General features: G+C 43.5%; 1 protein-coding gene across 8 annotated transcripts in view; it reads left to right on the top strand.

Annotated features, from left to right (window-relative positions):
• RYR3 (ryanodine receptor 3) overlaps positions 1–13,456 on the top strand; it is a 598,353-nt gene that overhangs the window by 537,706 nt on the left and 47,191 nt on the right. For 7 of the 8 annotated variants that reach the window (XM_070053266.1, XM_070053265.1, XM_070053267.1 and 4 more), the window contains 5 exons: positions 994–1,081; positions 1,182–1,274; positions 9,992–10,162; positions 10,459–10,518; positions 13,111–13,242. In XM_070053266.1, coding sequence (XP_069909367.1) covers positions 994–1,081; positions 1,182–1,274; positions 9,992–10,162; positions 10,459–10,518; positions 13,111–13,242 — 544 coding nt within the window. 8 annotated transcript variants of the gene reach the window in all.

The following is a 13,456-nucleotide window of genomic DNA, read 5'->3' as shown; positions in this document are numbered from 1 at the left end:
TTCACTGTCCACTCTGCCTGTCAAAAAAAAAAATCCCATTCATAAAACTGGCTTTGAGAGAAGGGTGGGGTGGGGTGAACTATTTACAGTGCTCAAAATTTCAGAGGCTTAACCACAATGTGTCAAATACGGGATTAGATGTCATAGTAAACAAGACTTCCCTTGTTTTGGTGGCCTAAGTATCAGAGCCAGCCTGTCCTAAAATGTAGAATTTAAGCTTTAATCAACTTATCAGTTTAAAGAAGAAATAAAATCCACACTTGATAATTTTAAAATTTAACTTCTGACATCTATTTGCTGAGATCACCCTTGAATTCTTCAGTAAAATGCGTTATTGAAGGTCCTTCAAAAATGCTCCCAAGTATATGCCTCTAAGTGTAAAGAAGTTGTGGGGAGCAACTCGGACTAGACTGTTACTGGAATTAAGACTTATTCTATGCATCTGCTCTCCCACAATATGGCGCTGGGAGAGGAGTAAACAGCTTCTACGCAGCTGCCTCTCACCAACTTGAGTGATGACCTGCAGGAGCTGATCCTGCTCCTGATTGCAGGAGAGCAGTGTACTCGGCGTGTGGGTAGCAGAGTTGGGATTGGTGGAAGAGGACTATAAAGGAGGAGAGAGACAACATGCACTAGAAACATCTGAGGAACACCTGTGCAGCCCCCGAGAGAGCTGGCCGGCGGTGTGCCGCTCCCCCGTGGAAGTGGGGAAAGTGGCAGGGGGGCCCGCCCTTCCACGGAGGTGGAGGGACGGCAGCCAACCCGGGAAGAACCAGCAGCAAACCCGGGGAGGGCCGAGCAGACAAAAGAACAGCGCAGGGTCCTGTGTCGTTCCTCCGCGAAGAGGGGGAGCGACAGGAGTATATTAACACCTACACTCTGCTGATTGCCTTCAGAAGGAAATTCAGTTTTATCTGAATGTACACATAATTTTTATGAAGATTTTAATCCTTACTGAGTTTCATGTCTCTATTCATTCACTTTTCAATCCAGATCCAACTGGCTCAAAAGCCCTGATGGGGATTCTGACCAACTCTTCCGCATGGTGGCAGAGGTCTTCATCCTGTGGTGTAAATCACATGTAAGGATAGATTTGTGCCCTGGATTTAGCTTGGCTGAGAAAGGTATACACCTTGGGAAACATTTTTGTAATATTTTCTTTTCTATTTCTCCCTGTTTAGAACTTCAAGAGGGAAGAACAAAATTTTGTGATTCAGAATGAAATTAATAACTTGGCATTTTTAACTGGAGACAGCAAAAGCAAGATGTCAAAAGTAAGTCCTTAGAAATCAACTCCAAAAACTCTCCAATGTTGTCCTCACCCATGACTTGTATCTGTTTTATATGTTTTAAAAATTAGCACTGAGTACACTTAGGGCAGACCACATAATCCACAGTCTCTACTGTCGTTTCTTTGAGAATGATCCAGAAAAAAAACGCTCTAAAATAAGCATGGTCATCACATTCTGTGAATAAAGAGCTGCTTGTATGTAGACAGTTGAAGTTCCAAGCCTTGCCTAAGGCATTTGAGAGGTCTCCAAAACAAAGTTGGTGGTTTTGAAATAGAACTACCTCCTGTGTAGTGGAACTACAGAAATACATACGCCTGCAGCCACCTTTGGATTAGCTAAGAGGAAATGACCTTGCTTTGAAGATTTCAATAGCACAAATACTCTAACATTATGCTTGGTTCCCTCCTATCTGGAACACTCAATACTTGCTTTATTTCAGCTGTGTTGACCTCCTAATGCCTTCCGTTTTATTTTCCATGACAGTTGCGTTCAGAAAGCCAAATACTTCTCCATCTCTCTCCAGGAATGTTTGAAAAGGGGCATAACAGACATCTGTCTGAAAACAGAGTAACCTATAGGGTGGAGTGTAGCAGGACTACAGAGGTAGACATTGGCCTCCTAGCTCCTCCTGAGACAGCTCTGCACAATGAGGCTTTATTATTTTGATTGGAAAGAACTCTCAGGTGTACACAGCAAAGCAAAACCTACTTAAATGTGAAGTTTTGTTACCAGCAATTATGGCTTAGCCTCGACTCTGAGAAATGTTTCTCCGCAATGGTTGAGGTATATGTCAAGTGTAACTGACCTGTAATGCCTGAGATGTATATCTCTTTCATTGCTGGTGCAGTGCTGCCCTTGAGGAACATGAAGGTGGAATATGCATGGTGGAGAAGTCAAAGTCAGTTCTGGAAAGATGAGAATCATAGCTTTGTAGTGAATACCTTCCTCGGGCATATTTCCAAATAACCACTTGGGATGGATAACCTGTGTATATAGAGCTACAGACAAGGGGCGTTGTTATACTGAAAATGAAAACTTCAGCACCCACAGCTCCACTAGAGTGTGACTAGCTCTAGTCAATGACAATGACTCTGAACTTTCCATCTCTTCCATCTTTTGGATGTGTTGATACTAATACCTCCCAGTGTTCAAAAATTGACTGGAGAATTTAAGATATACTCCAAGTATACCTGACTATACACTTTTTTAATATGCACTGCTTCACAAAGTTTAACCAACAAAATTGCACGTATGAAAAGCAGAAAGACTTTCAATGGGAATCTTGACTGCCAAGGACCCTTATGGTGGATCCTTTTGTGCTTTGGACACTTTTGTTTGATTTTTCAAAAATTATTCACCCTTTTAGTAACCACAGCTGCAGCTTGCGTGAGGTTACATAAGGTAGGGTTTTTCAGACTCCATCTCCCTAGGATACTGAGCTTATCTGAACTTCCTCTTCAGTCTTCTATAGCCATCACAAACTCTCCTTTGACTCATGTATTATAGGGTCAGCAAATCCTAGGCAGTTTCCAAGCTATCTTCAGCTTCAGGTAGATTTGCTGGCTCAGGGCTGAATTGGTTAGCATCTTTTGTGATTTTCAAGGGATGGCAGCAAAGCAATGGAAGTGACTGTGATAACAAGGATTAGAAACACAGATGAGCAGAAATGGCAAAGATACCTCAGCCCTCTGGTGAGGAATGGATACTCAGAGTCCTTGGTTTTCTTTTGGAAAGAGATAAGGTGACAGAAAATGACATTCAAAACTCACCTGCTAACAAAATAACCGGATACTTGGTTCATTCACATGATTGAATAAGGAAACGGAAGTGCTTGCATTGTCAGAGCCTGGTCATGTTCAGGATCTGGGCATCTTCTTTCTTTGGTAAGGTTAGTCTGCAGATGCAAACTCTAATGTTTTTTCCATTGATGCTGTAAGACAGTTCTTTTTGACTCACATGGAATAGGGTCAAAGTTACAATGTAATGGATGTGAGGGGACCCCCTACATGCTAAATAGTATGTGCAGTGCTCCTCAAGGTGATAAGTTTTCACATTGTTCCGGGACACAGGATAGTAGAACATTGGCTGGAAACTCAAAGGAAGCTCAATCCTACCCTTGGCCCAGCCTTTGCATCACTCACTCCACTGCACTCTAATTTATCAATCTATGGAATGAAATTGAACTTACTCCCTGACTTTCTGCAGCTCTAAGATACTCTGATTAAAAGTCAGTTTTTAGCAATATCTCTAGCTTAGAAAGATATTTGATAAATGCAGTACACTGTTTCGCACAGAGAGATGCCATGTTCCCATAAACAATGAATCACAAACACTTCTGTTATTTTTTAAATACGGAACTACATGCTGAAGAGCCAGAGGAGTGGTGTTCTTCTTTGTCAGCAATATAATCCCCATGGCCTTGGCTTCCCTGCAATCTTCTGTTCTCTCTACTACCTGATCTGAGTAGTCATCTGTCACCTGTGCTTGCCTTTACCTCCACTCTTACTTGAATTCTGGTGTTGTATAAAGGAAATTGGCCTCAGTGCCCATGGCAGCCTTTGTGGAAGATGTGTACGTGAATGCTGCATGCCACACACACTGCACATGCCATTGTGAATGGAAAATATACAGTGGGCCACACCATTCATACTTGATGAATTGAAGGTCAGCTCAACTTATTTTTCTGGCAGCTAATGCAGATTTTATTTTGGAGAACTCATTGTATATTTTGTTTATATAACACCAGTTCGCAAATATATATTAAGCTAATTGTAAGTAAGCTGAGCAAGTATATTTTGTTTTGTTTTTAAACTTGTTTTGTTTTCTGGAAAAATGCCAGCATCTTCCTCGGAGGGGAATGGTAAGTTAGAACACGTTTAGCCCAAGAAATGCCAGTTTCTTGGCCAAGGTTATTATAAACAGTGAAATAAAAAGAGTTGTGATGCAGGGAAATATTAGAATGCCTCATGGTTTAAAGCCACTTCACCCCCATGGAGTATGATTTCTGTGGGTTGAAAAAGGACAGGAGTTATTTTAGAAGACAGTTTTTCCAAGGACATATACAACCTAATGTGCAAGCTTTCTTGTGGCCCCATTTGCCTCTCTTTCTCATTTTTTTTTCTCTTTGATTCTTTACCTCACTTCTTTTCTCCTGTTTTCATTTCCTTTATTCTTGCATTTGTGCTCGGTCATGCTTGCTAGTTCTCTTACACTTTCTCCACTCACACTCATACACATGCACATGTACACTCTGCATTGGCCCCTCTCGCACACTCATACACATGCACATGTACACTCTACATTGCCCCTCTCGCACACTCATACACATGCACATGTACACTCTGCATTGGCCCCTCTCGCACACTCATACACATGCACATGTACACTCTGCATTGGCCCCTCTTGCACACTCATACACATGCACATGTACACTCTGCATTGGCCCCTGTCGCACACTCATACACATGCACATGTACACTCTGCATTGGCCCCTCTCTCACACTCATACACATGTACACTCCGCATTGGCCCCTCTCTCACACTCATACACATGTACACTCTGCATTGGCCCCTCTCTCTCACTTATACACATGCACATGTACACTCTGCATTGGCCCCTCTCACACACTCATACACATGCACATGTACATGTACACTCTGCATTGACCTCTCTCACACTCATAGACGTGCACTGTACACTCTGCATTGGCCCCTCTCGCACACTCATACACATGCACATGTCCACTCTGCCTTGGCCCATCTCACACACTCATACACATGCACATGTACACTCTGCCTTGGCCCCTCTCGCACACTCATACACATGCACATGTACACTCTGCATTGGCCCCTCTCACACACTCATACACATGCACATGTACACTCTGCATTGCCCCTCTTGCACACTCATAGACATGCACATGTACATGTACACTCTGCATTGGCCCCTCTCGCACACTCATACACATGCACATGTACACTCTGCATTGGCCCCTCTCACACACTCATACACATGCACATGTACACTCTGCATTGGCCCCTCTCACACACTCATACACATGTACATGTACACTCCGCCTTGGCCCCTCTCGCACACTCATACACATGCACATGTACACTCTTCATTGGCCCCTCTCTCACACTCATACACATGTACATGTACACTCTGCCTTGGCCCCTCTCGCACACTCATACACATGCACATGTACATGCACACTCTGCATTGGCCCCTCTCACACACTCATACACATGTACATGTACACTCTGCATTGGCCCCTCTCACACACTCATACACATGCACATGTACACTCTGCATTGGCCCCTCTCACACACTCATACACATGCACATGTACACTCTGCATTGGCCCCTCTCACACACTCATACACATGCACATGTACACTCTGCATTGGCCCCTCTCACACACTCATACACATGTACATGTACACTCTGCATTGGCCCCTCTCACACACTCATACACATGCACATGTACACTCTGCATTGGCCCCTCTCACACACTCATACACATGCACATGTACACTCTGCATTGGCCCCTCTCGCACACTCATACACATGTACATGCACACTCTGCCTTGGCCCCTCTCACACACTCATACACATGTACATGTACACTCTGCATTGGCCCCTCTCGCACACTCATACACATGCACATGTACACTCTGCATTGGCCCATCTCACACACTCATACACATGTACATGTACACTCTGCCTTGGCCCCTCTCGCACACTCATACACATGCACATGTACACTCTGCATTGGCCCCTCTCGCACACTCATACACATGCACATGTACACTCTGCATTGGCCCATCTCACACACTCATACACATGTACATGTACACTCCGCCTTGGCCCCTCTCACACACTCATACACATGTACATGTACACTCTGCCTTGGCCCCTCTCGCACACTCATACACATGCACATGTACACTCTGCATTGGCCCCTCTCACACACTCATACACATGCACATGTACACTCTGCATTGACCCCTCTCACACACTCATACACATGCACATGTACACTCTGCATTGGCCCCTCTCTCACACTCATACACATGTACATGTACACTCTGCATTGGCCCTCTTGCACACTCATACACATGTACACTCCGCATTGGCCCCTCTCGCACACTCATACACATGCACATGTACACTCTTCATTGGCCCCTCTCTCACACTCATACACATGTACATGTACACTCTGCCTTGGCCCCTCTCGCACACTCATACACATGCACATGTACATGCACACTCTGCATTGGCCCCTCTCACACACTCATACACATGTACATGTACACTCTGCATTGGTCCCTCTCACACACTCATACACATGTACATGTACACTCTGCCTTGGCCCCTCTCACACACTCATACACATGCACATGTACACTCTGCATTGACCCCTCTCACACACTCATACACATGCACATGTACACTCTGCATTGACCCCTCTCACACACTCATACACATGTACATGTACACTCTGCCTTGGCCCCTCTCTCACACTAATAGACATGCACATGTACACTCTGCATTGGCCATGTCCTCTCTCTGTGTGTCTCCCCACCACCTTATCCCTCTCTCTATCCTCTCGTTCCCTGTGCTACTCCTCCTCCCTTCTCTTACTTCTCTTGCTCACTCCTTCTTTCCCACTCCATGTCTCTCCCCATTCCCCCTCCTTGTCTCTCTTCCCTTCCCTTGCTCTCTCCCTCACCCTCTCTCTTTTCCCTTCTCTTTTCTCCCTCTCTCTTCCGCACCCTGCTCCATCTCTCCCTTTCTTCCAGCTCCTTCCTTCCTTCCCTCTTCTTTCTCAGACAACTTTCCAGGAAATCTCCTTTTCCTGTAATTTTAATGTTGAGTTGACTTGTCTCCACTTTTCCCTCTCAAATGGCATATGAACTTCCAGTGGTACGATTTGCCTTTGTTCATGAATTGATAGAATGTTCCCTGCCCCATCTGTGCAAAACACCAATATGTGGTGTGTCCTCCTCAAACTCCTTTATCCCTTAAAAGTATTTTTGCTTTAAGGTTTATATATAAAATCAACTTTTGTCATAAACTAATGGTGATAATTTTTTACTTAAGTGTAGAAATATGGTATTATTTTGAAGGTATAGAAATTGAAATTAGGAGAATTGCAATGAGTTAACTAATCCTAGCAACATGGGAAGAATCTGTTACCCATAGGAGCCTTTGAACTAAGATCACAGAATTAGAAGAAAAAAACCTTCATCCTTTGCATTGTGGGTGATCCTGAATAACCTTAACTATTCCTAGAGAACTTGTTTTAAGGCAAATCTTTTAGCAGAAGTATAAGCCCCTTAGCTCCGCTCTCCCTTTTCTTTCTATAACCACAGATCTGCTAGGGTCAATTATGTGGTAGGTAGGAGGAAGAAAGAAAATCCATGTATTTGGTTATGGGACATATTGTCTGTAGCCCACCCTGGTCATGGGGGGAATGACTTGAAATTAATGAATTCATCCTAGTGAACAGAACTGAAGACTACCCCAGGTCAAGCCTCAGTGCCATACCCTCTAGAAGGGTGGTCTCAGAGTGGACTTCTCCCCTGGGATGGGTTGCTTGGCCTGGATGTAGGGCCTTGTGATCAAACTAACCTCCATCCTAACCTCTCACTTGCTCTCCATGCCATGCTCAACTGACTTGCAGAACGGTTGAGTTTCTGGTGCTGGCTGAGAAACTGGGGCTAAGAAGCTGTGACTAACATGTGGTACATTTGCTTTAGAGCCCTGCTTTTACTGACTGACTCTTCTCCTTGTTTCTTTTCTTTTGTCTTTCCACACAGGCCATGCAAGTAAAGGTACAGGTCAAATGCATGACGTGTCTTTTCTGTCCTAGTATTAGAGGTGCCGGGCTCTGGCCCCCTCTGCACTGTGATCACCATGGGGGTGGTACAGGATGGATTTGTCCCATCTGGAGGTCCCCAGGCCTGCGACAGGGGAGACAACTGCCTGTCAAAAGAATGAATGTAGGCCTACCCACCCTTGGAGAGGGGAAGCCGGGGAAGCCAACCAAGCCTCGCCCTAACTGAGGTCTCCTTGCTGTCTCTGCTCCATCCCCCAGCTGCCCTCTCATTTGGCAGCCAAAGCACACACAGAGATGGGATGACTGGCAGGGCTAGTGAGCCTTAGAGACTTGTCCCTCTGCAGTGCCACCCAGGGTCAGAGTCCTAGTTTCTGTTAGTAACTCCAGCCCTTTGACACTATACATGTGTTCTGCCTCTTGTACAAGGCTCCCATGATTCAAGGGGAATCCTCCAGGGACTAAACTCAAGAGTTAGAATTCAACAGTCAGCCATGAGTTTTTGCATGAAATATGTATATGGTAGAGTAAACCCTGGGACAACTTTCTTGTTACCCCTATAGGTTGTTCTGTGGAAAATTTTGTCTTTCTGATCTTAATGTGTGTCTGCTACCATTGTCCCAAGCCCTTTGCTCTAGGGATGTGGTAGAGAATACAGGTACAGAGGTGCAGGAACCAGTCCATATGTAGTTCTTAGAAAAGGAAAATGGAGCCCTGGTGAGACAGACTTGCCTCTGGAGTTTGGCTCAGACACTGTAGTTCTGTGTGGCCTTGGGAACATTACTTACATTTCCTGAGCATCATATTCTCATTTATAAAACTGACTTGATAATATTCAAGGTTGCTGAGAGGATTAGAAATGTTGTGTAAGTAGCAGGCACATTGGAGTCTCATCTTGTAGGCATCATTTATGATTAGAACAACATAAGAGTTGGCCAGATCAAATAGAAAGTGAGCAGGAAATAATCTGATCCACATGGTTACATTTCAAGCCTGTTTATTCAGTTGTGTCCTGTGTGTTACCATTTGCATTTTACATCTGTACATCCATTTACCACCCAGTTTATATACATTTAAGCAGATTCTGTCCCATGTGGATGGTCAGAGGCATTTTCAAAGGTAATTTAGACTATAAATGAGTTTTGCTCTGAGATAGAAAACCTTTAGAATCCACACCAATGACAGAACCTGCGAGGAAGCTAGAAAGTGCTCACTAGTGACAGGACTCACTCAGTCTTGCCCCTCCCACTGCCATCCGAGAGGCTGACCTGGTGTTTTGAAGCATGGAGCATAAGGGCCCCTGAAACTTGTACATATAAATGACAGGCAATGTTTGGGTTTTGCTGGCCAGAGGATTCACTATGGAATACATCCACCTGCATTGCCTCATGGTGGCAGGGCCACATGGGATGCTGGTACTCCAGGACCCTGCTCAGCCCTAGAAACACAGGCAAATCTTTCTGCAGTAGATGTTTTTCAAAGTTTTACTCATTCCCCAGCACTAGAATTCCCTGTTCTTTTCTTAGGTGATTTTGTCAGTTATCAGTTTCTTCTTTTTGCAAAAGACCAGTTTACTTGGCCATTTGGTCCAGAAGTGAATGAGTGAAGACTGTAGATGTCTGTGATGTGTGTCTAGTTATGTGGTTCTGTGTGTGTGTGCATAAAAATACTCAGCATTAGAACTAGTATTTTGTGGCCATCTAGCTTACCTTTAACACACTGCCTCTACTGTCCTTTGAAATGTAGTGAGGGCTGTCCTGTATGGCAGGGCCACAAGGCAGCAGGCTGCTCTGAGTTGAGGCAGTTCATTTCAGAGGGTCACTGAGCCCCTCTCTTTATTTCAACATCATCTCCTAGTCTGGAGGACAGGACCAGGAGCGGAAGAAGACAAAGCGGAGGGGAGACCTGTATTCCATCCAGACCTCCCTCATCGTGGCTGCACTCAAGAAAATGCTGCCCATCGGCTTGAATATGTGCACTCCAGGCGACCAGGAGCTGATCTCCCTTGCCAAATCCCGATACAGCTACGTAAGCTGCCCTGTCGTTGGACTGAGCATGTGATATCAGTGATGGGAGTGATGGGCCCGGGGTCCCTCCTTCTTGGGGTGAGGTAGGCCAGGGGGAGGAAGAGATAAACAGAAACCAAGGCGTATGGAGGTGCACACCCTCACCCTTAAAGCTGGTTTGGGAGTCAGTGTGTACCCTTTGAACAAATATCTGTGATTTTTCTTCTTCTAATAAATATCCCAACAATCCATCTCTGCACCCCACTTCACATTTCCACAGTGATCCCAAGGGATAAAATGTAATCTCTGTTTCTACAGAGGGACACAGATGAAGAGGTCAAGGAACATCTGCGGAATAACTTGCACTTGCAAGAAAAGGTGATGCTGCAAGAAGACACAGAACTCACCAGGCTCTCCTTTGGCTGCCGACTCCACCCCTCTGCTTAGTTTACTTGATTTAGGGAGAATTCATAGTTTTTCCAGACCATATATGTATCTTGGGGCAAGAGTTTTTATTTATTTTTTTATTTATTTTTTAGTTAGTAAATATAAATTTTCAAAGTACAGTTAATGGATTACAATGGCTCCCCCACCCCAACATTTTCCCTCCCACTTACACCCCTCCCATCTCCCGCTCCCTCTCCCCTTCCATTCACATCAAGATTCATTTTCAATTATCTTTATATACAGAAGATCAATTCAGTATATATTAAGTAAAGATTTCATCAGTTTGCACCCACACAGAAACACAAAGTGTAAAATACTGTTTCAGTACTAGTTATAGCATTACTTCACATTGAACAACACATTAAGGACAGCTCCCACATGAGGAGTAAGTACACAATGACTCCTGTTGTTGACTTAACAATTTGACACTCTTGTTTATGGCGTCAGTAATCTCCCTAGGCTCTAGTCATGAGTTGCCAAGGCTATGGAAGCCTTTTGAGTTCGCCAACTTCGATCTTATTCCGACAGGGTCATAGTCAAAGTGGAAGTTCTCTCCTCCCTTCAGAGAAAGGTACCTCCTTCTTTGATGGCCCAAGAGTTTTTAATAACCTTAAAGGAAGAGGCATTTGGGACTTAATGACACATACTGTGCATAAATGCAGAACAGGAAACTTGCATAAAATTAGCTTTGGACCTGTGAAAGCCATAAGTCTCCTGAAGAGATAGCTATAAAATCACTTGGAGACTCTTCAGCTCCTGAAATACAAGCTGAGATGCCAAAAAATAAGACTCCTCCTAAAGACAAACTCATACAAAAAATATTACAAAGCACATAAAGAAATGTACAATTTGGGACATGCTCAATTGGACTTGCCCCAAATGGTGGAGTTAGGAACGTGCCAGGGGATTCCAATTCAATCCCATCAAAGTGGTATGTACCAATGCCATCTCACTAGTCCAAGTGATCAATTTCAGTTCACAATTGATCACACTGATAGGTCTAAGAGTCAAAGGGATCACACAAACAAGACTAGTGTCTGCTAATACTAACTGATAGAATAAAAAAAGGGAGAGAACGATCCATCATGGGAAGCGGGATACACAGCAGACTCATAGAATGGCAGATGTCCTAAATAGCACTCTGGCCTCATAATCAGCCCTTAAGGCATTCAGATATGGCTGAAGAGCCCATGAGAGTATTTTGGGCATGGAAAGCCAAGACACTCTGGAAAAAAAAAAAAAAAAAAAAAAAAAAAAAAAACAGAAGACCTAAATGAAAGATCTCTGCGAGTGAGATCCCAGTAGAAAGAATGGGGCCATCAAAGAAGGAGGTACCTTTCTCTGAAGGGAGGAGAGAACTTCCACTTTGACTATGACCCTGTCGGAATAAGATCGAAGTTGGCGAACTCAAAAGGCTTCCATAGCCTTGGCAACTCATGACTAGAGCCTAGGGAGATTACTGACGCCATAAACAAGAGTGTCAAATTGTTAAGTCAACAACAGGAGTCATTGTGTACTTACTCCTCATGTGGGAGCTGTCCTTAATGTGTTGTTCAATGTGAAGTAATGCTATAACTAGTACTGAAACAGTATTTTACACTTTGTGTTTCTGTGTGGGTGCAAACTGATGAAATCTTTACTTAATATATACTGAATTGATCTTCTGTATATAAAGATAATTGAAAATGAATCTTGATGTGAATGGAAGGGGAGAGGGAGCGGGAGATGGGAGGGGTGCAAATGGGAGGGAAAATGTTGGGGGGGGAGCCATTGTTATCCATAAACTGTACTTTGGAAATTTGTATTTACTAAATTAAAAAAATTTAAAAAAAAAGAAATGAACTAGCATTAGATGGCCAATAAATGTAAGAAAGAGAAAGCTTTAAGCATAAGAAACACTAGAAAGGGACTTAAACATAAATAAAGTTTGAAAATTTAAAGAGATAAAAAGAACAGTGGAATCCAAAAGGCAATAATTAGATGTTATTATTTAGAGGAGAAGAAAAGATGAGTTTTTAAAAAGAATTCAGGGAGTTGGCGCTGTAGCATAGTGGGCTAAACCTATGCCTGCAGCACCAGCATCCCATAAGGGCACCAATTCTAGTCCCGAATGCTCCTCTTCCCATCCATCTCCCTGCTATGGCCTGAAACTTGTATAAATTAAATTTTTAAAGAATTCATTGTGATTATAAAAATGAAATTATAGTCAAAAACTCAATGAGTTAAAAAATAAACTAGATATAGCTGAAAAGAGAATTTATGAATTAGAAGGCTATTTTAAGGAAATCATCCAAAATGTAGCACAGAGATACAGGGATAGAAACTGTGACCAGAGAGTTAAAAGACATTGAGGTTAGTTCCTCTATAACATTTTTAATGTTCCAGAAGACAATATCTGAGAAAATGATAGACAAGCAACACATAAGAGTCTTGATTGCTATGAAAGCTTGGTAGGAGTAAAAGTCCCTTTCAGTCCAGGTGGTACAGGAAATTGCTCATCTCACAGTGTGTTTCAATTTTCAGTCTGATGACCCAGCTGTAAAATGGCAACTGAATCTCTACAAGGATGTTCTGAAAAGTGAAGAGCCTTCCAATCCAGAAAAGACTGTGGAGCGTGTGCAGAGAATTTCAGCAGCTGTCTTCCACCTGGAACAGGTGAGGAACCTCCGTGAGGAATACAATCCTCTCCACTCATCTCTCAGTTAAAGCTTCCTTCACAAGACTGAGGAAACAAGGGGCAAAGATCATCCCTAATGTCCCTTGTTTGCCTTATGGTAGTAGACCCTCCCTTAGTTCTTTCCGTTCCTAGTATTTTACAAGTTCTCACCATGAATTCAAATGACCCATATAAGCACCCTGCCATTTGCAA

The sequence above is a fragment of the Oryctolagus cuniculus genome, chromosome 12 (assembly GCF_964237555.1).
Source record: "Oryctolagus cuniculus chromosome 12, mOryCun1.1, whole genome shotgun sequence".
Classification (NCBI taxonomy): Eukaryota; Metazoa; Chordata; class Mammalia; order Lagomorpha; family Leporidae; genus Oryctolagus; species Oryctolagus cuniculus.
Note: the sequence above shows the minus strand (reverse complement) of the source record. Positions and strands in the feature narration are given on the sequence as shown.